Here is a 23,846-nt window from a genome sequence, read left to right as displayed (position 1 = left end):
TGGCTTTGGCTGCCAAATCCAGACTTTCAAAAGGCATCATCCTAGAGAAACTGTTTCTCTTCATTTTGTGGTTGGCTTTCTGGGTTGGCTGTCTGGTCAGGCAGCCCCAAGCTCTCTGGTTATCACATGACCTCCAGCAGCTCTGGGCTTTCTTCTTATCTCTTCAACAAGCCTTGTCTACAAGGAATACCTCTTAGGTGTTCTAGCAAAAGCCCTGGAGCTGAATATTACTAGACTTAATTACCGAATAACCACTGAATACTCCAGTTTATGTTGCTGCTAATCCCTTGGCTCTAAGGGTGGTCTCTAGACTAGCTGCATAAGTATCACCTTGGAATTTCTTAGAAATGTATATTCTTAGGCCAAACTCTAGACTTTTGAATGATAAACTCTGAGGCTGGAGCACAGGGAACTGTATATTAAGAAGCCCTCCATATGATTCAGAGGTATGCTAGAGTTTGCAGACCACCTTGTTAGTCCATAGACCATGCTGTATGGCTAGGAGGATAAAATATATTGAGTGGTCCAGCTTGAGTAGGCTGATTACTTTAAGAGCTGGGTTAGGGTCAGCTTCATCCAGCCCAGATGGTTTTAAGGTGAAGTATGGAGGGTAGCTTCCCAAAGGGGGAAATTAGAGGTGTAATCAGAAAAACCAGTAGTTGCTGATCAGAAAAAATTAACACGTGTTCTACAATACAATCTTTCCACAAGTACTACGTGGTGAATTATTACATCAAGAAATATTTGGTAGTGAATGCCTAATGCTTGTTTGTTGTATCTTTACCAGGTTTTAGGCAATAAAGACGTTTCTTTATGCATTCGTATCCAATTATTTCCTGAATGGAGAAAACAAATCATTTTATCTTTTAACTTGAGCTATCTGTGCTCTCACATTTTCCTGTATATGATGGAACATTCTGAGCAGCTGCATGAGAGCATGAGCTACAAGGCATATAATTCAGCCTAGGCCAGGAATAAGCTCTCTTACTGAGGTCACCTGGCTGTATACTATATTGAACATCTTGTTTTCTGGAACAGAATATTTTGTGTGGCAACCTAAAAGATATAGTAAAGATGCTGTGAAAAAACATGATGACTTGTTTGTATCTCATCTGTGGTGTTCATAGGTACGATGGTGGGGGACCATACCCGCTTGGAATTCCACAATATCGAAACTGGAATCATGACTGAGAAACGTTACATCTCCGTTGTCCCATCCAGTTTCATTGGCCACTTGCAGAGCCTCATGTTCAATGGCCTGCTCTACATAGACCTGTGCAAAAATGGCGACATTGATTACTGTGAGTTGAAGGCTCGTTTTGGACTGAGGAACATTATTGCTGACCCTGTCACCTTCAAGACCAAGAGCAGTTACCTGAGCCTGGCCACTCTTCAGGCCTACACGTCCATGCACCTCTTCTTCCAGTTCAAGACCACCTCAGCAGATGGCTTCATTCTCTTCAATAGTGGTGATGGCAATGACTTCATTGCAGTTGAACTGGTCAAGGGGTAAGTGGAAGAGATCACATGGTTTATGTCAGGTATCTAAGCTCAAGCCCTACATAAAATATGGGCATGAAATAAAAGTATCCATTTCTGCTCCCACTCTCTAGTCCCAATACATACTCTGATCATCACTGACCAAAAATAAGTTATGGTGGGATGCTTAGGTGGCTCAGCAGTTGAGTACCTGCCTTCTGCCCAGGGCATGATCCTGGAGTCCCAGGATCGAGACCCGCATCAGACTTCCTGCAGGGAGCCTGCTTCTCTCTCTGCCTGTGTCTCTGCCTCTCTCTGTGTGTCTCTCATGAATAAATAAATAAAATCTTAAAAAAAAAAAAAGCCATGGAATGGTTAGGGCCAGAAGGAAGAGAAATTCATTAATTTCATTAATTTATTTAAAGATCTTCCAGTAACTCAATACTATCAGACTTTTTACCATAAAATACGGTCCTTTAAACCTCTAGGAAAAAAGCTTATTTTTGCAAAAGGAGGATATAGGGTACATATCCTACATGCAGTGCTCTTGGGCAGTGCTCTCTGCAACCACCGCATCTATAGGAGGAAATGAAATATAGATATTTTCAGCGTATTGCCATTAGCCCATATATGGAAAGTATGGAAAGCTGTTCTTTTTGCAAGATATTTCACTACCATGTGTTGGAAAATAGTCAAAACAAAAACAAAAGAACAAAACTCAAAACACAGATTCACGATTGACTGAATTTAAATACCGCCCCCTAGTGTTTAGAGGTGTATTGCCTATACTACTTTGTGGCTTTGGATTTTTAGATGATGTTAAAGAAGTAAACCTTGTCAGTGTGGAATAAAAGTGAGGTCTGATAGAATAGGCTATGATTCTTCTTATGATATTAAGTGAAGCTTTAAATATTCCTCCATGATGCCAGGTTAGCATGGGGGATGTGAAGCCCTCAGTGCCCATTATATACATGTTGCCATTAAACCATTTTAGGGACTCAACTCATGAGGTGGCTTATATTTCTCACAGGTATATACACTACGTATTTGACCTTGGGAATGGTCCCAACGTGATCAAAGGCAACAGTGATCGCCCCCTGAATGACAACCAGTGGCACAACGTCGTCATCACCCGAGACAACAGCAACACCCATAGCTTGAAAGTGGACACTAAAGTCGTCACCCAAGTTATCAATGGTGCCAAAAATCTGGATTTGAAAGGTAAACCTTGTAAAGATGTTTAACCTTTTTAGAGCATTTCTTTTCTTTTTTTTTTTTTAAGATTTATTTATCTTAGAGAGAAATGTGTAAGTGAGGGGAGGGCAGAGAGAGACCGTCAAGCAGACTCCCTGATGAACATGGAGTCTGGCACCATGCTCAATGTCATGACCTTGAGATTGTGACTCTGAGATCATGACCCTGATCACGAACTGAAACCAAGAGTCGGACTTTTAACCGACTGAGCCACTCAGGCGCCTTTAGAGCATTTCTTATAATCAAAAGGCTATTTGCAGAGGCAAACTACAGGTTAGAAGTGCCATGCATTTTTGATACATCATGCATATTCTATTTTAACAACATTAAATTATACCAAAATGTGGTTTTTACTTAAACCACTCCTCAAAGGATGGTTCATTTTCTCTGTAAACCTCAGGCATGTGGGGGCTGAGCATGAGGTGATAAATATCAAAATGGGGAGGTGTCTTTTTACAGAGGAAATGGTATAGGTTTTGGAATCTCAGCTGAATCACTTACTGCCTGGGTGACTTTGGTAAAATCTCTTAGCCTTGTTCAGCTTCTGTATACTTTTTTTGCAAAATGAGGACAATAATTGTTACTACTTTTATGAGCCGTTATGAGTTTTGATGGTATAATGTCTATAAAATCTTCAGCCTATTATTGGTAACAAGCACATAAAAAGCAGTCAGTAAATGGTTGTTTTGCTGAAAATCTTGTTAATCTTTACTTCATCATAAAATGGGAACAATACCTACCTCATGGACTGAATATGGTGATTGAAATTTGTGAGATGGCATATAGAAAATGAATGACATAAGCAATGTGAGTTACTTCTTTCTACACTGTAGAAACTCTGGCAGTTAGTTGTTTATGCTACTCCCCTCCCCACCCCCAGCTCTACCACCATTACCTAAGAAGTAGTCTAATGCGCATTGGCTCTCATTGACATGGTTTCAGTACTCTTTACTCACATTTGCTTTTGCTACTTGCTTTTCTTTCCAGGTGATCTCTACATGGCAGGTCTGGCCCAAGGCATGTACAGCAACCTTCCAAAGTTGGTGGCTTCCCGGGATGGCTTTCAGGGCTGTCTGGCCTCAGTAGATTTGAATGGGCGCCTGCCAGACCTCATCAACGATGCCCTCCATCGGAGTGGACAGATCGAGCGTGGCTGTGAAGGTACAACCTTTTTTCTTTTTAAGCTACAGCCTCGTCGCAAGCACCAAACCTCTTTGCTGCCTCTGCCCATGTCTCCTTACTTGGTTTACCAGTCCTCTCTCTTTCCTACTTGCCATCTGATATTGCATCATCATTGGTGTCCTCCTGTCCCTGGCTCAGTATGTCAAGACATGGGCCACAGACTCTGGGAATGTATGTTGGCAGATGTCTTGCCTGTGTCACATACTTGACAGGAGAGGACCTTCCATGGCATTGACATCACTCTTCCTGACTTGTACCTTTGCTTCCAGCATGGCTGAAAGGGCAATAAGTGTTTTTATTTATATTTTTATACATTAGGGAGATAGACCAGAGACTTTTATATGGGTGTCACCATTAACAAAATGTTTATAATAACTACTGTATCATTTAATGCAAACTCAGCAGGAGGTAGGAAAATGATGTCAGAATGCCATGATGAAGGCAGGGAACTAACATTTATTGAGTACTTCCTAGATGTCAGGCATTCTTAGGCAGTTCGTTAGTGTGATGTCATAGAACAGCATGAGTGTTGCTGTTAGAAAGACTTGGATTTAGATCCAGGTAGTAACTCTTGTTCACTGTGTGACATTTGGCAGGTTATTTAACCTCTCTGAGCTCTATCATCCTTAAATGCAAAGTGGGCAATAAAACTTACCTTGGAAGGTAAGATATCTGAATCAGAGCTATATGTAAAATGCCTGGTACATGCATAGTAGGTACTCAATAAACAGTAAGATTACCATTTACAAATAGTATATCTCATGTGAGACATCTAATAACATCGCATGCCCATCAGTGCAGCACAACAAACCATGCTCAGCCTGTTTCTGTAGATCATCTACTATCTCTTAAGATATTAACGGAATTTTACAGGTCTTCCAGAGTCCACTTTTTTTTTTACAACAAAAACATTCTAGTTTAACCAGCAGAAGGCAGCATTGAACATTTTTCAACTTCCCCAGAGGGCTTGGGTAGACCAAAAAGGTGCCCCTTACCTAATTCGAAAGTCGAAAATGTCTGACTAGTCAGCAGGGTCTATGTATTCTATTGTCTGGTTGAGCTTCATGGTCCTATGTGAAATATATGTGTTACATTTTTTTTCTATCTCAGTGATTTATTTGCTGCATCAAACCTGTTCACTCATCTCCTAAGTATTTAACTTTGTGTATTGCTCTTCTTCTTAACCAGCTTTAACCTGGGTTCAGTTGCCACATTTTTTTTAAAAGATTTTATTTATTTATTCATCACACACCCATATACACGCACACAGGCAGAGACACAGGCAGAGAGAGAAGCAGGCTCCATGCAGGGAGCCCGATGTGAGACTCCAGGATCACGCCCTGGGCTGAAGGCGGTGCTAAACTGCTGAGCCACCCAGGCTGCCCCAGTTGCCACATTTTTATAAAGTCTTCCTGTCAGCTTCACAAGCTGATTTGCAGTATGGAAGTCATTTCCCTTTGCCCAAGAGTCAGCTTCCCATGTGGACTAGTTAATAAGACTGGTTGTTCCCATAACCCATTCCAGTTTTCCTGTAGCCAGGAATATCTCTTATATCCAGTGGGCAAGTTATGGTCTTGGTACATGAGAGGACAGGGCCATGCACTTAAAGTAGTCACATGGCTTTCTTCTCCTGAAAATGCGGCATCATTCAAATCAAGAATTTTTGTCTCCTTGGCTTGCTCTTACTTCTTTCAGGCATTAAGGACAATGCTGAGATAAATGTAACATTTGGGAATTAAGTCGAATACCTTAGTTTCAAAGATTGTGGAATGACAGAAGTTCCAGTTATCTTTCAATAATTAATGATATTGAGTTAAAACATAAAAGCACACATTACAAAGCATAAGGTATTCTTCAGATGTTAAATATTCTTATCATGCCATTGGTTCTTCAGATTTACAAGTTAATAGGAATCATCCATTTAACTCTATAGCAATGTTGCTTGATAGAAATATAATGTGAGTCACATACGTAATTTTCAATTTCCTAGTAAACTAGCTACATGTAAAAGAGATATAAAGTAACAGGTGAAGTTTTTATTTTACTTTTTTATTGAACTTAATACAGTATATCCTAAATATTATCATTTCAACATGCAATGATATCAAATTATTAATAAAACATTTTACAATCTTTTTTCACATTGAGCCTTCAAAACTGAGTTTGTATTTTATATTTGTATCACATCTCAAGTCAGACTATATATCTTTCAAGTGCTCAGTAGCTACATGTGTCTGTGGCCTACTGTTCCTGAAGCAAAATTCTAGAGACTACAAAAAAATTGGGGTGTAAGGAGATAAAACTGCTGTATTGGATTAAAAGGAAGTCTAAACTAACTTTTAGAAGAGTAGATTAAAGGGTCTCGAGTATAAGGGGGGGATGGAGTCCACTTAAGAGAACTTGAAGAGAAGCAGTGAGAGCATTAGCACAAGGAAATTACCCATCAAATTGGGGAAAATGTTCCCATCCCTACCTCCATCTCTGTGGGCAGTTTGGCGTGACTCATCACATGCATTACAGTGGGGCCCGACCTTCCTCTGACTATGGGTGATTGTTCAGCACCGGATATTGTGACTTGATGCTTCTGCCATCTGAATCTATGGCAAGTCCCATGAGCCTAATAACCCTGCACTCTATTGCCATGGAGATAATTGCGATGATTACCCACGGAGCATTATGACCGCCCCATTGGGTGGGATGAAGTGGAGGATGAGTGAGGAGAGAAGAAGGTCCTTGTTTATTGTACACAGATGACTTGGATAATTAGCCTAAGTGGCCAGGAAAAATGGCCAAAAAGTGGGTTAAGGCATAAATTACTGTCATTGGAAGTTTACACCATGTGAATAAGCCCTTATAAGAGATCCCAGGAGCCTTTTAGGGCACTGTGGAAATTAAGCTAAAGTAGATGGTGGGGAGGGAAATGAACATAGACTACAAACAGGTGTCCTTCTCATTTTGAATCTCTGTACAAAGCATGGACCCTCAAAAAGGCCTTTGAGTATTGTGCAGCATGGAAATCCTAGGAAATAGAATATACTTCCTGATTTAACATTTCTATATATAGAAAATGGAACAGGTAGGGGATGAGGATTTGTTACTAAAAACTAGGAGCTGCATCTCTTTGAGATGGTAAATGTGTTCTGTTCTCGCTACCTGGGATACTCAGGCCAGGTTGTAGTCAATGTTCTTGTCAAAGTCATTGATGATGATATTTCAAGATCCCTAAGTAGTAAATGTACTACTTTCCCTATTATAGCCAAGGGCAAATAATTATTTTAAAAACGCATTAATCCACTACTCTGTCTCCTAATTGTTTATACTAAGAAAGAAAAAAATCTCAAACTATGTTTTGATTTTTATGCAGAGTATAATACTTCAGAAATTAAGAACAATTTCTGGGCAATCTAGCCAACATCTAGCTGTGACTTGCAGCCTCTCAGTTTGGGCTAGGAATTTTGAAATAATGCCTGGTTCTATTCTCAGCTGGTAAATTCCTCTTTCATTCTTGAGGCCAGCTTTGCTGTAGAGACCAAGGCATGCATTGGCTGGAAATGTGATTCCACAATTGCAAATGGTAAACATCTGAGAGAAACACACGTGCTTCATTTTGAGACTGGCATGAATCAATAAAAAGGACATTGACTTGGTGCCTTTTAGCTCGTAGCCATTTGGGTTTGGCTATATTCTTACAAATCAAACAAATTGAACAAATTGAGCTCTTTGGAGTTCTCAAATCACCTTGATGCGCATGCCCAGGTCCAGTGCCACATTCCCTGGTGGCATTTGCAGGGGGTTACATGGAGTGTTCCCAAGCACCTCTTCCATACTTAACTCCTAGGTGTTCAGAACTATTTTTGTGGGCTTGGTCTGGTTGTGCACATGTGTCTTTCAGTCTGGCCACACATTACCCTTATTTCTTGATTTCTATCCTGACTCATGGAGAATCATTTTTTCTGGACCATATGCCTTGGGGTTGGCTGTGTGGATGTGGGAAGGCTCTTGTTACCAAGCTTGTGCTTTGTCAAGTCCAGTGTTTTTCTGCCCCTGCTCTGCTGATGTGGCTCTAATGAGACATGCTCTGTCCTGGTCTGTGCATCCCCCATTTGTGCTGTCTCTGGAGAACCCATAGAACATTTTAATTGTCTGTCTGAGTGATGTTGTTTATGCCAACTGTTATTTTCATTTCTGTAATATTACCCTGGTTTACTCTACCTCTTACTAACCTCTGGTTATTGTTTTCGCCTTTCCTATTCTTTTGCTAACAAAGTTGCGTTGACCAAAGCTGACCTGCAAGGTAGAGAAGGTTCTTGTTCCCATTACCACTTTGGACTGAAAGATGGCCTGTGTAACCCTTGGTATCTTTTCTTTAAGGGCCTTCAAGCTGTCACACCTCTTGGACAGCATCGGTTTTGGGGAGGGGGCTGAACCCTGTGTTCTTCAGAAACAGAGGCAGAAAACCCATATCACTGAATGCAAAATAAGAAATGCAAGACGTTTTAGGGATCGGAACATGATTCCATCTTAGGGGGACTAAAGAGGCTTGACAGCATCCTATAAGGTGACTCCTCTTCACAAGCATATCAATCCACTTCTGCAAATGGTTAATACCTATCCAAGTGGTTGCTTTGGATGGGTTGGCTCTTTTTAATTTATTCACCATAGATAAAGGCAACACTTGGAAAGAGAAAAAGAAAAAATAAAAAGCCACTTGAGTTCTTAATTTATTATTTTCTGGATCAGGGAGGTCATTTCTCAGGACTTTTGAGTGCTTGGGCCTTGTGAAAGAGAATGCCATTTTCTCTTAACTCATTTTAAAGAAATATTTTTAGGCATTTGGGAGATATTAATGTCATTAAAATGTTCTAGAGATTTATGTTTCCTATCAGGGATTTTGGTTGAGCACTTTAATTTCCTGTTTTGTGATCTAAAGGAAAAAGTACTCTTGGGGAAGAAGAGAATCTGTCTGTTTTATCCTGAATACCCTTTAAAATTCCTGCATGTTAGATGTCAGTGAATATGTACCACAGACACTACTTCTACCATTCAAAGAAGAACCATCCAAAGTCTGTAATGGGCCACTGGTCCTATTGTGTCAGGCTACTTAGAATAGCAAATGAAGAAGGCATTTTAGGCATCTTTTGGCTAATAGTCCAGCAGAGGGTTGAGCTTTGGATGGCTTCTGCGAGTTTGCAAGCAGCAAAGTGGCTAAGACCAAGGTAGTTTTAAAAACACTACTTTTCAGCTAAAAGATCATTTACTTTGCTGCAACTTAGTATATGTCATGTGGGTCCATGCCTTGGGTAGACATCAACCAAATGAGGTCTCTCCTTAGCTATTTTCCTGAAAGTTTTTTCTCCATTCCTTCTTAGCAGAGTCACATATATGCTGATGTAATAATAAAATTAATGAAAATTTAATTAATGAAATGAAAATTTCATAATAAAATTAATGAACAGAACAGACACTGGATTAGTATTTTTAAGTCCGAGGTAGTTGTACAACAGCTTTCAATTTCTTTCTTTCTTTCTTTCTCTTTCTTTTTCTTTCTTTCTTTCTTTCTTTCTTTCTTTCTTTCTTTCTTTCTTTCATTCAATTTCAAAGAATATAAGGAAATTTTCAGTAATACTGAAAGCTGTTGTTTTTCAGACACTCTGCTCAATTTACAAAATAGGTCTACTTCATAATATTCTGTAACTGGTGGGGGTTGGGGGCATTTGGTGGGGGATTTGATTTATAATAAGAGATAATACAAGGATAGCAAAGCTTGCTATGATCAGATTTATTAGATAAAACTAGAGAACTACATCTCCTCCTAGACTTTATTCTGCATGGTAAGAATTATGTGGATTTTGAATCCCTAGAACCTAGCCCAGTCCTTTTTACATAGGGGCTCCCCATGCACTAAAATGATCTTAAAGTTATTATCCAAAGGAAAAAAATGGTTTGTGGGAATAATGCAAAGAACTTGTTAATCTCTATGCCTATTGTAAATTATTATCCAGAATATAGTACAGATTTAAGAACATAATAGTTTGGAATATCTTAACTTTGCCATTTATAGAACCAACCAATCATCAGTATGATTTTTACATTATTACTTCCTTGACCAAAACTCTCTTCCACTCTTATAATGACTAGAAAGTCTCTTTGTGATAGGAGCTTTTATTTGTAATTATTTTGCGTCATCTTACTCTTTCCCCATTTCGTGGCAAAAGACCTTTACGATTCAAATTCCTTTACTTTTTTTTCTCCTGACATTGGGATTCGGACCATTACTCATGCTAACTTTTTCAGCTACAACCTGTGGGCGCAGATAGTACTAATTACCAGTAAGTGTGAGGGACAGTAAAAACATATGACAGAGAAATGAGACAGTTTGAAATATAAAGGTAAATGGTATTCAGAAGGAATATAATATTGGGGTCTGAGAAGTGGCCTGATGAGTCTGGACAAGTCAACATCTTGAATCCTCTTATCATTGTGTTTGGGGTAGTGGGGATTGATTGAGTAATCACATTGATTGATTGATGCTTCTCCAGTGATTGTGTTGTTCAGTTTTAATGGGAACTCAGCTACTCCTGTGTATCAGGCACTCAGTGAAGCACTGGGATTACAGGTGTGATACAGTCTGACTTCACAAGTTGGCAGGGGATCAGCCAGTATGGACAATGCAGCATCAATCTTGCTTTTCTAGAATGGAGAAGGAGCATGCTGTGTGAGCAGGGAGGATGGCTGTTGGACTGTGTGGAGTGGTCATGGTAGGTGCTCAGGGGATATTTCTCAGGCAGATTTTGAGCTGAGTCAGAAGGATAACATATTTGAGGTGCATGAGAAGTGAAAGCATATGTGAGAGCTTAGCTAGTTTCAGGACCAACACAAAGCTCAGTTTGGTTAGAATCATATGCATATGAGGGGGACGTGGTCAAAGATGAAGCTGTAGCAGTAGGATGGAGGCCAGCCATGACTGACTACTCATGTGAGGAGTTGGATATTAAACCTAAGGGCACTGTGAGGTGGACAGCTTCTCATTTTATGATGATCACTCTGATGCCAGGTGGAGAATGGATAAGAAGGAAAGGAACTAGAAATAGTGAACAGAGTTAGGAGGGAAGTAGCATATTCCAAGGTTGAGGGAAGAAGCTTAAGCCTGATACCTGTTACTTTAGGTGGCTAAGGAGGTAAACATATCCCCTTCTCAGATGAGACCTTTGAAGAATGAAGAAGAAAATGAGCTTTTTCTCCAGATTGATTCCCTTCCATCCCAACTTTGTTACTCTGTTTCATGTAGCAGATACTTTTACACATGATGATGGAAAGTGTCAAGGAAAAACTTCATTGATGGCCCTAGGTCAGGTCAGATTCTGTATCCCTGCATGTTAGGAGTGAGAGTAGATGCTCCCTTGAAACAGGCGGGGTGTGTTGCATTCCTGAGGAATACAGTCCCTTGAATCTCAGGGTCCCTTGAATAGAGTGACAGTATCTAGGGACCTTTTGGAAGTGATTTTTAATTCCTTTTTATTGTAAGAGAGGTATTCTTAGAGAGATCCCCTAAAGCTGTCCAATAAGAAAGGAGCTATACAACTATCAGACAAACATTGTTTGACCTGTTGAGAGTGAAGCAAATGAGTTATGAACTATAAGAAATAAAATAATAGCTTTTTATGGAGTTAGATAATTAGTAAGAATATGTTCTCTCCACTTTCCACTATAATTCCCCTTAACAAGTTCTGTTTTTGCAGTTGAATAGGTTATTTTCTAGAAATGTGATTTGTTCTTCTGCCCAGATAGTGGGCAGATGGAGTAGAGGATGGGTAGGGAAACCAGGGATCAATTGAATCTGGTTCTAAGTGCTTTGCATTTTGAGGAAGTCAATGAATATATTGGGTTTGGATACGTTAAAAACCTGAAGATCCTTTCAAGTAATTTTAGACGAGAGTTGCCATCAAACTCTTCTAAGGGGGATTTCATTCTGCAACTTATTTTTTTTTAACCGTGAAGAATATAGTTTCTCACTTAATTTTCTCCAAAGCTAAGGGCTTTATCACATTCTCCATTGTATTTTATGTAATAAAATGTAGCATTTGACCTAGTGAAATCAGTCCCTCAGAGATGATTTGCAGTATGGGAAATAAGAAGAGATAAGTATTAAATAGAACTTCCCAAAGGTTCTTGCCTTTTGCCCCTTAGCATTGTATGACAGAGGCTTTATACAAGAGAGCTGTACTGTTGTGACTTACTACCTTAATGTGTCTTGTTTCTGGACTCCTGACCAACTATACTCCCAACTAAAATGGAGAGAACTTGATTTTCTTCCCCAGAAGATTTGATAATACCCTTCATTGAGGCTTTACTTAGTGTAGGCCCATGCTGAGGAATTGGTATATTGTATCTTCATCATGACCATGACCTTGCGACTTCAAGATGACTTTATAGGCTTTATGTATGTTATCTCATTTAATCCTCACATCATGTGAGGTAGCAACAATTTCTATCCCCATTATACAGATGGGAAAACTCAGGTTTAGAGAATTTAAGTGGCTAACCCAGGATCAAATTGCTAGTGAGTGAAAAAGCTGAGTTTTAAAGCCTATGACCTCTTCCCTACTGTCCCATATGGTGTGAGGGTGAACTTGTCTCTTTCCAAAGCAGAGGCACTACACAGATGACCAGAGGGTATTTGAGAATATTCTCTAGCTGACTTTATGGTAGATGGTATTTATGTCAATACTATTTCAGTAAGTTCTAGATGATAGTTGCAGTAATGTTCTTTAAAACAAAGTATTTTTAGATTAGCTATCCTTTCATTGAGCTTGCTCTTTGAAACCTCTTCTCTCTTTTTAAAAATGCCCTCTACTTATCCCAACAGACTACTACATCAGTGCTGAAAAAGAAGGAATATCAGAACATGAGGCCTCAGTTTACATTTTCTGAGGCAGCACTAACTTTTTGATGATTTATTCATGATTTTTAAAAGAAAAGATGATCTAATCATTTGATCTTTATGATCCAGGCACCAGGGTTAAGCAAGATGTTATGATGCTAGCCATTCTCTCATATCTGCAAATACCCTAACAAAGGCAGGCATTTGCTACCATCCCTCCATTGTCATAGAAGTGTTATGTTGAGTAAATTGCTTTACTCATAAAGTGTGAGTACTTCATCTTTCATTGAGCATCAAGGGGAGTGCTGTACTAGAGCTTGTATTAGCCCAGGAATTTTCAGGAATTTTGCAAGCCCGTTAACATCATATAACATATTTTAGCTTGAAATTGGCCACGGTGGGAGTATTTTACACTATGGAAGTCAGGTTAGAGAAATGCTACAAATCAGGGCTTTTTTGTTGTTCTGGTTGTTAAATATTTACCTGCACAGAATTGATCAAAGTTCATTGGAGATAAAGACCGCATAAGAGGATCTTGGTTTCAACCAATTCCCATGCTCATCTTGACTTATTTTATACTCAGTATTTGATGAGAGGGGTGGAGTGATTGAGGAGAATAGAGGTGTTATTGAAACTGTCCGAGTGTCTCCAGAATATTGGATTTTGTTACTAGTCTTTTTCACTCATTATCCTAAGTGAGGGACTTTTTTTGAACCTTCATCTGAGAGGAGGAAACCATAAACACCTAAGCATACTTGCTAAGGGCAGTTTTGATGTCTTTCTGAGCATTAGGAAGGCATAGGTCTTGCTTTCAAGACAAAAAAAAAAGTAAAACATTGGGAATTCAGCTGCTCTTAGGTCTTTTTGCCAAATAAATTGCTTTAAAAGATTTTATTTATTTATCTTATTTGAGAGAGGGAGAGAGTGTACGTGTGAGTGGGGGAGGGGCAGAGGACGAGAGAATCTCCAACTGACTCCTTGCTGAGCAGGGAGCTGAGCAGTACATGAGGCTCGATTTCAGGACTCTGAGACCATGATTTGAGCTAAAACCAAGAGTGGGACACTTAACCAACTGAGCCACCCAGGCACCCCTGCCAATGAAATTTTATAATAATATTTAGGACCCTGTTCTCTGGCTTTGTTTAATCTTCTGTAAAATGGGAACTAGAAGATTCACTTCTCAGTTGGCTCTATATGAAGGACACTTGACAAATTTAAAGGTCATTGCTTTCTTATTTTAAAATTAAATAGAAGTGAATTGGGTTTCTGGCAATTAAAGGGGACATATCTTATGTTGTCTGTAAATGGCTGTCTTCAGAAAAGCCAAAAAGGACCCCAACACTATAAATGTAGAATTACTCTGAGAGCTACAGAGATCTTTGCTGCAGAGACCAAGACATATGTGCAGCTAACTAAGCAGGCTATCCCTAATGTCACAGGCACCGTCTATGAAGCCTCAACATTTAAATCCTTATATTATAGCAGTGGAGACATAGATAGCTCAGGAAGTTGATAAGAGTCTTGCATACATATGTACACACACAAATACATCTATCTATATGTATTCATCCTCCTTTTTCTGTTTTTTTTCTTCCTTCCCACTCAATTACTGCTCTTCCTCTATGAAACAATGTAAATTTTAAAATGTAAAAGTGGAAAGGTTTATGCACTTATCAGGAGTAGAAAATAAAGTTGCAGGTGGCAGATAAGATCTCTCTGGACAGTCCATCACAGCTCTCATAAGACTTCTCCCATGGTAGCTATGCTTTGTAAGGGGTGGACAAACCCTTTGGCTGGCACAGAGGTCTGTTGTGATGATGCTTACACATTCAGGTTTCACTCATGGATTCTGAATCCTTTGACAAACACTTCATGCTTTGTGATTAAACATGATGAATATTATTAAACCAGCCTTGCCATGTACCTACCACTGGGCTATTAGCCTTGACCCTTTAGGATAAATGGATGTAGGGAATCAGAGCTTATGTGCCACCCCCAGAGTCCCCCAGGCACCAAGCCCACCACTCTACTATGGCCAAGACCAACTAGTGCTGGTTTAATAATATTTATTTTAAATTGGGATGTCTGAGGCATAGGTTTGGTTAAGTCCTACTTGGGCAATAACAGAAGGAAAATACACTCTGATAGAAGTGTCCTGTGCTTCCAGCAGGACTTCTATCTCAAGGACCTGCAAGTCATAAAAGACAGTCTATCAACTTTTGATTTTCTAGACCATGAAGAGGAGTTGACTCAATCAGTTTGCATGTACTGCAAAGGTAGATTTTAGCAGTAACAGGCATGAAATGACTGTCTGGAACAGTTCTTAAAGTGAAAAAAAAAAACAATCCCAAATTCAAGCAGACTGATGGGAAATTTGTGGCAGCCATCAGAGGTATCATCTGAAAAAGAAAAGACACAACGTGATGCTTTTCTGTGAATGAAAAGCAGAGCAGGGAGTTAGAAATTGAAGTACTAACATCATTGAGGATTGTTTAGTCTTTTCATGCATACTTCTGTTGCCTTGTCACTTCACCACTAGACCAAAAAAAGAAAAAAAAAAGTCATCATCTTTTCTCAAAAGACTATGTGGCTATTTTAGTGAGGATTGGTTACATATCAAATACAAAAGTAGTATACACTCTCTCTATACAAGGGTTTCTTAAAGTTTTAATGTAGTTTTAAGCTATTAATAGTCATTTTAAAAACATTCTAAATATATAATTCTGAAGATTTATGTTATCTTAAAATATTTGCAATTTTAGTTTGATTTGGAAGAATGTTTTAGACAAAAGTATTATTAGGTTCTTAGGAGTGTCTTATAAGTATATGTATTTGATACAGATTTTTGTTCTGGTATTATATATAATTGGATAAGACTAGTTCTTCCTGTTAATTTTTTATTGAATTTTGAATTGAAATGGACTTTGAAAATTTTCCTTGAAGAAAACCCCACATAGTTTAACATTAAAATGTCATCTTGTTCTGGTTATATAGACTAGACATACTGTATTTAAATTTCTTTTGTTAATCCAATGGTAACACACACACACACACACACACACTCATTTCTCACACATACTCACTCTCTGGCTTACCCCTAGCAATAAATATTAGGTGGCTTAGCTGTGGAATTAGCAAGCTTGGGTTTGAGATTTGACTCTACTACTTGTTTTGGGGGGCCTCACAAACAAAATCACTAACTCTATGACTTATTTTACTTCTCTGAAATACTTGCCTTCCAACTTGATCATCAGTCATAAAATTCCTTCATTTGTAAAGTTCTGGATATCTTCCTGAGAAAAACATTCCTGTTTTCTGATTCTTTAATACATTTAATTATAGTTGCTTCATCATGTGTTTATGAAGATTAATTGCATTAATATCTGAAATGCACTTAGTACAGTGTCTGGCACATAAGTGCTATGTAAATCCCTTGTTTTATTATTATTATATCCTTTTTGTATGAGATCATTTTATATCAGTGATGCACATTTAGAAGCATTGTTGAAGATTTTATTTTTCTTTTTTTCAGGGAAGTTTGGCATGCATCTCGGTTTCTCTAATTTCTTTCTCTCTCTTTAATGCTGGAGACACTGCTATCTATGAGAAACAGATACAGATATAAAAGATAATCTGTTCAAGAAAGGATGTACTTAAGTAGTTTGAAGTAAGACCAAGAGCTTATATTATCATCTAGAAAGTGTTTTAGAGTGTAGTCCAAGCTCTTTCTCATTCAACAGTTTGTACTATCTCTGGACACTGGGGACACAAAAGAATCCTTGTCTCAATGTTTGTGACAAGGATTCACAAAGGATTCACATTCTCAATGTGATTCAATGAGTCTAATAGTTAAATTAGAGGAGGAAATGCGGTCAATTAAATACCACCACCACCACCACCACCCCCAAAACTGATTCTAAGTAGAAAATTGCTTGTATGAGGTGATATTGGTAAATTTTATGAATAAATTGTTAGTTTGGAAAACCACTTGACTTTAAATCATAAGAGTGACTTTTTTTTTTTGGTTTTGGCTCTCTTGTTCTTTTTTCATTTAACAATATTTTTCTGAGCTCTTGCTTTATATCAAATACTTTATCAGAAATTAGAGATATAAAAGTGAGCAAAACAGACAAGACTTCTGCCCTCACAGGGCTTAAATTTGGGTAGGATGAGACAAACAATGAAAAATTTAAAAAATAACTTAGCTATAGGCAGTGCAATTGTTGAGTTAAATAAAGAGGAAGATGTGACAGAGAACACAGGAAATGCTGATGGGGACCTCCTGAAATAGGAGAGTCTGAAGAATGCCCATTTTCTTTTTTTTGTGTATTTTTTTTATTGGAGTTCTATTTGTCAACATATAGCATAACACCTAGTGCTCACCCCATCAAGTGCCCCCCTCAGTGCTTGTCACCCAGTCACCCCAAGCCCCCACCCACCTCCCTTTCCACCACCCCTTGTTCATTTCCCAGAGTTAGGAGTCTCTCATGCTCTGTCACCTTCACTGATATTTCCCACTCATTTTCTCTCCTTTCCCCTATGCTCCATTTCACTATTTCTTATATTCCCTATATGAGTGAAACCATATAGTTTGCCCTTCAGAATGCCCATTTTCAACCTGAACATTAGACTATCATAGTGGACCAGTCATTTGAAAATTTGCAGGAAGGACATTTCAGGCTGTAGGTAGAACAAGAGCAGAGGATCTCTAAGTTAGAGATGGCCCTTTTTTTCTTTTTTAAAATTTTTATTTATTTGGGAGAGATAAAGAGAGAGAGACAATGAGCAGGAAAAAAGGGAGAAACAGACTTCCCACTGAACAAGGAGCCTGATGCGGGTCTCCATCCCAGGACCCTGGCATCATGACCTGAGCCAAAGGCTCAACCAACTGAGCCACCCAGGTGCCCCGGTAGGTTTGGTCTTGAAGTTTAAGAGCAGAGGTCCTAGAATGTAAGCAGGCCTCAGAATCACCCAGAGGGCTTGTCACAACTCAGATTCCTGAGACTTGCCCCCAGCTGGTAGATCTGGGTGGAGCCTGACAAGGCACATTTGTCATGGGCCCACAGGTGGTGCAGATGCTGCTGACTCAGGGGCACACAATGTGATAGGGAGTGAAAGGATGAAGGAATGACTGGAGCACTGTGATCTGGAGGCCAGTAGCGGGAAATGAAGCTGGAGGGGGTTGGCAGGAGCCTAGGATCTCAACCTCAATAGCAATAGCAAGTTTAGTCTAAGATCAACTAGGAGTCATTGCAGGTTCTTCTAGCCCTCCCTCATTGAAACCACTCTTGTTCTGAGGTGACCACAGTATAGTCAGTCTTGGAGGGTTATTTGGTTCTGCATGGCATTCACTACCTAATGCACATGAAACAAATCCTGTGGAGTTTGAAGATAAGCTATAATTCCCTCTGTTTTAGAGTCCTGACCAACCTCTGATGAAAAGGACAGATTGCTCCCTTTGCGGAGCACAGATAGTAACCCATGCTCAGGTTCTGACAGGAGGAGACACAGGCATATCAGGGGGCTGTAGTTCAGATCAGCTCAACCTTTGCTGAAACACTTTCTCTGTATCTGGCACAGTACACTTAACACAGCGAGGATATAATCGAAGTGTATTATGATTTCTAATAACAGGCAACATTCAATCTTGGGGGCAAATACTAAAAAAAAAATGAAACAATTAGAGGATTATATAAGCAGAGGACAGCACAATGTGCAAAAAAGTGTTAAATTGAATATTATTATATGTCAGTGTTAATGATGCAAATAATAAGTGCCATGGCCACCAAGAAGTGGGAGAATTGTTCAAAGTTATTGGGAAATGTTTTATACAGGGGAAGCATTTGGGCCGGTCCTTGAAAAATGGTGAAAACTTGGCTAGTTAGACGGGAAGGGAAAAACATGGAAAAGCCTTTGACTTCAGATTCAATCAACATTTACAGAATTATTGTGTTTTCCCAAAGTTTTTGCTATTCTGCTGCCTTTCAAGGGAAAGCCTTCCATGTGTTTCTGATTCTTGAGTACAATTGAATTACTAATCCATTGTCTAGTAAGAGCTGTTTGGTCAGGGAGCCCCATGGACTTCTCAGAAACTTTTATCCTTTGAAAGAAGCTGTCCTGATTTGCCATTGTTAATGAAACTTGTACTACACAATGCTCAAGTTTAAGACCCACTGAGAACATGACCATGAACCTCCTTTCATCTCTACATGGGGGAACCACATGGCATATAGGAGCTGCGAGACCCAGCAGTAATGCTGCTCCCCCAGTGTTAGTAATTGTCTTGAACTTTCTTATGTCATATCCTAATAGCTTTGTATTAGGAATGACAGCCTGTACTGCTCCTACCCTTGATGAATAAATACAAAATGTCTTGCCACCCAGAAGACAAATCCTTTATAGTCTTGTATCTCTTTTGAACATGCATCCTTAGGACTCTGCATGCATACATTTCAATATTCCGTGCCTGTGTGAGGCTTTGCTAGGGAACTGTGAAATATGTACTTATTGCAATGGATATATTTTTACCCTGTCAAGTGCTTTTTTGCATCAGTATCTGAGTAATACATTGGATGAGTCAAAGGGCTCGCCTCCTTTGCTGAGGTGCTTTGAGAGTTAGCCTGAATATTAAGATATTTCCTAGTAGCTCAGATAATTCCAAAGGTGCAGGTTTATCTTTAATCTCAAGGTTAAGGCAGAAGATAGAAATGAAAAAGAGTGAATACTTAAAGAAAGGCCCCAGGCTGACCTAAAGAGAGATTTTAATGACAATCCAGAAGGTAGAGATCACCAAACTTTTTTAGTTGCTTACTCATGTTCAGAAAAGATTTTGAGAATGCCCCCCAAATAAATGTACTTATTTATATATCAGATACAAGTATCATTGTACTTAAATATTATTTGCTTATGAAAGACTCACAAAAATAGAAATAATAAAGGAAAAATTTAAATGAATGTAATTTTATTATTTTCTTCCTATCCCTCAAATAATTATCTTTTGCATCCTCTGGCATATGTACACTGTTTCTGAATATACCCTTTTGTGAAACTTTAGCTGCAACATGATGCAATATACAAGTTCTCAAACTTTAGACAGCATCACAATTTCCTGTAAGCTTGTAAAAACACAAATTTATACCTCTTTCCAATGTTTCCAATTCAACAGGGCTGGTGTCCAATATTTTGCATTTCTGATAACTGCCCAGGTGATGGTGGTCTGAGAGCTAACACTCCAAGAAGGATTGATATAGTTAAAAGCTTGGGTGTCAAGCGGTAGTTTACCTAAGTTGGATGTCAGGGTCCTTTCATTACCAAATGTATGACTTTGGGTAAATTATTTTACTTGTATGAGCTATTTTTTTTCCTTTTTCTTTTAATCTGTAAAATGGATGGTCATACTTACTTCACTTTTAGTGTCACTGGAGAGCATAATGAGATAATGTAGACAAAGTGCTTAGGTCCCAGTACTTACTACCTACAAAATACCAGTACATGTTGGCTGCTATGTGCTTCTCCTCTTCCTTCTCCTCTTCATATCATCAAATATGTTTTTAATGTCATAAAGCAAGCTTCAGGGACTTTTATGCCTTAATTCATAAGAATCATGGGAATAAATTTTTCTGCTTTCCATTATACATTTTGAAAGACCATGTTCCAAATGAAGTATCTTTCGAGTTGGATGGTAAAGATGAAGCTCTTTTGCAAAGTCTGCCTAAGAGAGAACAATGTGTTCAGCCCTCTCCCTTCTGTGTGTAACTGTTGGTAGTTTGTGGCTAAGTGTGTATTTCTGTAGTCTTTTGTATGTACTTATTCTTGTTGCATGATATAGAATTGACATTTTTGGCGGTTGTGTTTTTGAATGTTTTGGGGCATGAGAGTAGCAAATTCAAGCGCTCGCTTTGAACTTGATTAACTATTAACACTTTTCTCTCCCCTTTATTCTTCTCTCCTTTTCTTCTTATGAATTACTAGGACCAAGTACCACTTGCCAGGAAGATTCATGTGCCAACCAGGGAGTCTGCATGCAGCAGTGGGAAGGCTTCACTTGTGACTGTTCCATGACCTCGTATTCTGGAAACCAGTGCAATGATCGTGAGTACAACCTTTTCATACTTGGGAGTTTTTTTCATTGTTTAGAGGTTTGAAGAAATCTTAAGGGATATTATGTAAAAGGATGGCTCTTCTGAAAGATTTGTAAGCAATTTCCTCCTCCAGAAACTTGGAAAATAAAGGACTGGTGCTCTTAATGGAAGAACAAGAGACATTTCTTGTTCAACATTACTAGATGTTTTCCCATTTGCTTACTCCCTGTGTTTTTTCTTTAGATTAGATTGCTCGTAGCTGAGAAGCAAAAAACAATTCAAGCAATATTTTTTGCTCTGAGGAGTTCAGTTTTCTATTAATTAAGTCATCTGAATAACAATTTTGAAACTCTCCCATTTGCATTGTCTAGAATTTAGAGTATATTTAAGGTTTGTAGCTATTTTCTCAAAATTCTGAATTTAGAGAACTTCTTAGGTCTTCCAAATGGTGAAGACATTCAGAGTTTATTTTTTCTTCTAATTAGAAGAGTTTAAAGCATTCTCAGGGGTTTTTCAAATGTCAGAAATTCCCTCTGGCTAGATTTATTGATATCTATTTGGTTTATAGGTACCTAGTCATTCTGTTTATATATGCATTTCTATTTTGTGAATATATTTATATGTATATACCTGTGTATTTGGTTCATATTGGAAGAGAGCCAGTTCTTATTTTTGTCCACTAGCAATACTAAAGGCACATCAGCTGATTTAATTCTAGAAGACTGATTTTACGAAGGTGATTCTAGAATTGATGGTGGAGATATATCAGTTCTGTGGCAATCTATAACCTGTGTCTTCACTTCCTTCTCATTTCATTTTCCTAACATGGCTATTTTTAAAGATGAGCAAACACCTGAATTTTCTGAATACCAATTACAAAGAGATTTGTTGAAAGTCCTGACATAGTGGGTCTTGTTGATCTTCTGATTTTCCAAATGCAGCCTTTATGGTAGGAGTTTATATTTTACAAACTGAACTTATAGTCAGTTGGCCTTTTGGTTTTATAAAAAGGTTCATGGTGTTATCTGAGAAAATCCTAAAGTCATATTATGGTTGCATAAGTGGGAGCAGGCGCTGATAACAATGGTATCTCTATCATGTTTAGTTTTTCTTGATCCCTATTTCTCAACTTTTTTTTCGTGTGCATAGTTGCCCCTTGTTCTATTTCTCATTTTTCTCATAGCTTTTTGTCTTTATGTGCTCTGCCAGTCTCTTAAGATATACCCAGAGAAGTAAGTGGGGACTCTGTCAATGTAGAGAGAAACATATTTGATTCTCATTGATCTAAATGTAAGCATGTGCCTCTAGATGTGTAGCTCAAAGAACAGTATCTGCAGAAAGTTTTGGCATCAGATTGTTCATTCCACGTACTTGGTATTATTGAAAGTCCCATTTCCACAGGTATGAGTTGGAAATACTGTTTTCCTCTGAAATAGGCAGGTATGGATCTCTCCAGAATATCTAGGGAATTGTCCTATATGCTCTTTATTTTCTATCCCCTTTGTCCACACAGTACTCATTAGGAAAGTTTTTTATCCTAAATTATGGCATAATGCTTCTTTATCCTCCCAAGTTTATTCCGTATCATAAATACGTACCATTTCTGGTAGAAAATGGTCAAGACGAGACCACACACAGAAAAGATAGAAAGGTAAGTTATTCTAACTGTGGTGAATAGCATGGTCTTCAGAAGGTACGTATATATTTTTCTCATTGACAAGTTCCTTTCAGCCACCCAGTTCCAGGCATTGTTTTGTGCTAAAAATCAACCAGGATTCTTTCTGGCTTTCTATGATTTTTTTTTTTTCTGACTTTGTCAAGAGCAGATTGTGTCTCAGTTCAGAATGAAAACTGTTGCATTATCTGACTCGAACAATTTGTCAACATATAATGAAGTACTAGAACGGATTGGGAAATGTAAGCTTTCTTTTGTGACAATGCCATATCATGCTTCAAAAATGTTTCTGAGATATACAGGCCTAGGGTAATGTATTCTGGATTTTATTATGTAGACAATACACATGAATTTTTTATTGTAGAAGACTTCTGAGCCCAAGTCATTAAAAGAATCTGCTTGCCTCATCTCCTCGTAGAGAGCAGACTAGGTCTTCTGTGATTAGATGGCTATATGGAAATGTGAGCAAGTACGTTTTAATTGCAGAATGTAAAGAATATATAGAGATCAGATATACTGGATATAGCTGTAAAGTGCAGATATAAACTTTTAATGAAACCAACCGTGTGTATCAGAATGTTAGATTGCTTAAAAACGTGCTATAGATGCCTCTATATCTAATGATCGACATCTAAAATATCAGGGGAACTTCTATTTGGGAATGAACCAGTTTGCTCACCTAACAAATCAACCTTACCTCTTTACATCACAGATCATTACTTTGTATCAACCTTGACTTCTAGAGTTGTAATTTACTACTTATTATCTCACAATAATATCTTCAAAATTAAGTTACCTATTTGATTTTCTCTGGGCCTATGTTAGCAAATTTGGGGTAGCTTAGCCTGCATCAGGAGGTGAGCCTTCACTTCAGTGTCACCAGCAGGTTTGGACAAAGCTCATGCTTATTTTTGGCAAAGATTAGGGAGAAAATACAAAGAAAGGGAAAAAGATACAGTAAGTGAATGAAAGAGGAAGGATGAATGAAGAAGGAATGTAGAGAAAAGCAGAGCTGAGTCTTATATGGAAGAATACAAAGGCCATTAGTAATTATTTTGGTAGCATGAATGCCACGGGTGGCCTGCCTTTGACCTAAACGACAGTAATAGCGCATGACATTATAACTGGAGTATCATCACAGAAATCTGGCCTTTACCTGACTTTAGGAATAGTGTATTCTATAGAATGTTGCATATATCTAAAATACATTGTATTTCTTATAATGCTGCTGCAGGATCCTATGGTTGGTTAAGGATTCTATCTAATGACAATAGACTTTTTTGGGGCAGGGTGG

At 38.4% G+C, this 23,846-nt stretch overlaps 1 protein-coding gene across 3 annotated transcripts in view; it reads left to right on the top strand.

Moving 5' to 3' along the window:
- NRXN3 (neurexin 3) overlaps positions 1–23,846 on the top strand; it is a 1,478,719-nt gene that overhangs the window by 673,298 nt on the left and 781,575 nt on the right. For all 3 annotated transcript variants that reach the window (XM_055304514.1, XM_055304513.1, XM_055304515.1), the window contains 4 exons: positions 1,128–1,509; positions 2,510–2,700; positions 3,721–3,894; positions 20,768–20,887. In XM_055304514.1, coding sequence (XP_055160489.1) covers positions 1,128–1,509; positions 2,510–2,700; positions 3,721–3,894; positions 20,768–20,887 — 867 coding nt within the window. The remainder of the gene's footprint in view (positions 1–1,127; positions 1,510–2,509; positions 2,701–3,720; positions 3,895–20,767; positions 20,888–23,846) is intronic.

Source organism: Nyctereutes procyonoides, unplaced genomic scaffold (genome assembly GCF_905146905.1).
Source record: "Nyctereutes procyonoides isolate TBG_1078 unplaced genomic scaffold, NYPRO_anot_genome, whole genome shotgun sequence".
Classification (NCBI taxonomy): domain Eukaryota; kingdom Metazoa; phylum Chordata; class Mammalia; order Carnivora; family Canidae; genus Nyctereutes; species Nyctereutes procyonoides.
The sequence above is the reverse complement of the archived record's forward strand: the minus strand, read 5'-3'. Positions and strand labels throughout refer to the sequence as shown.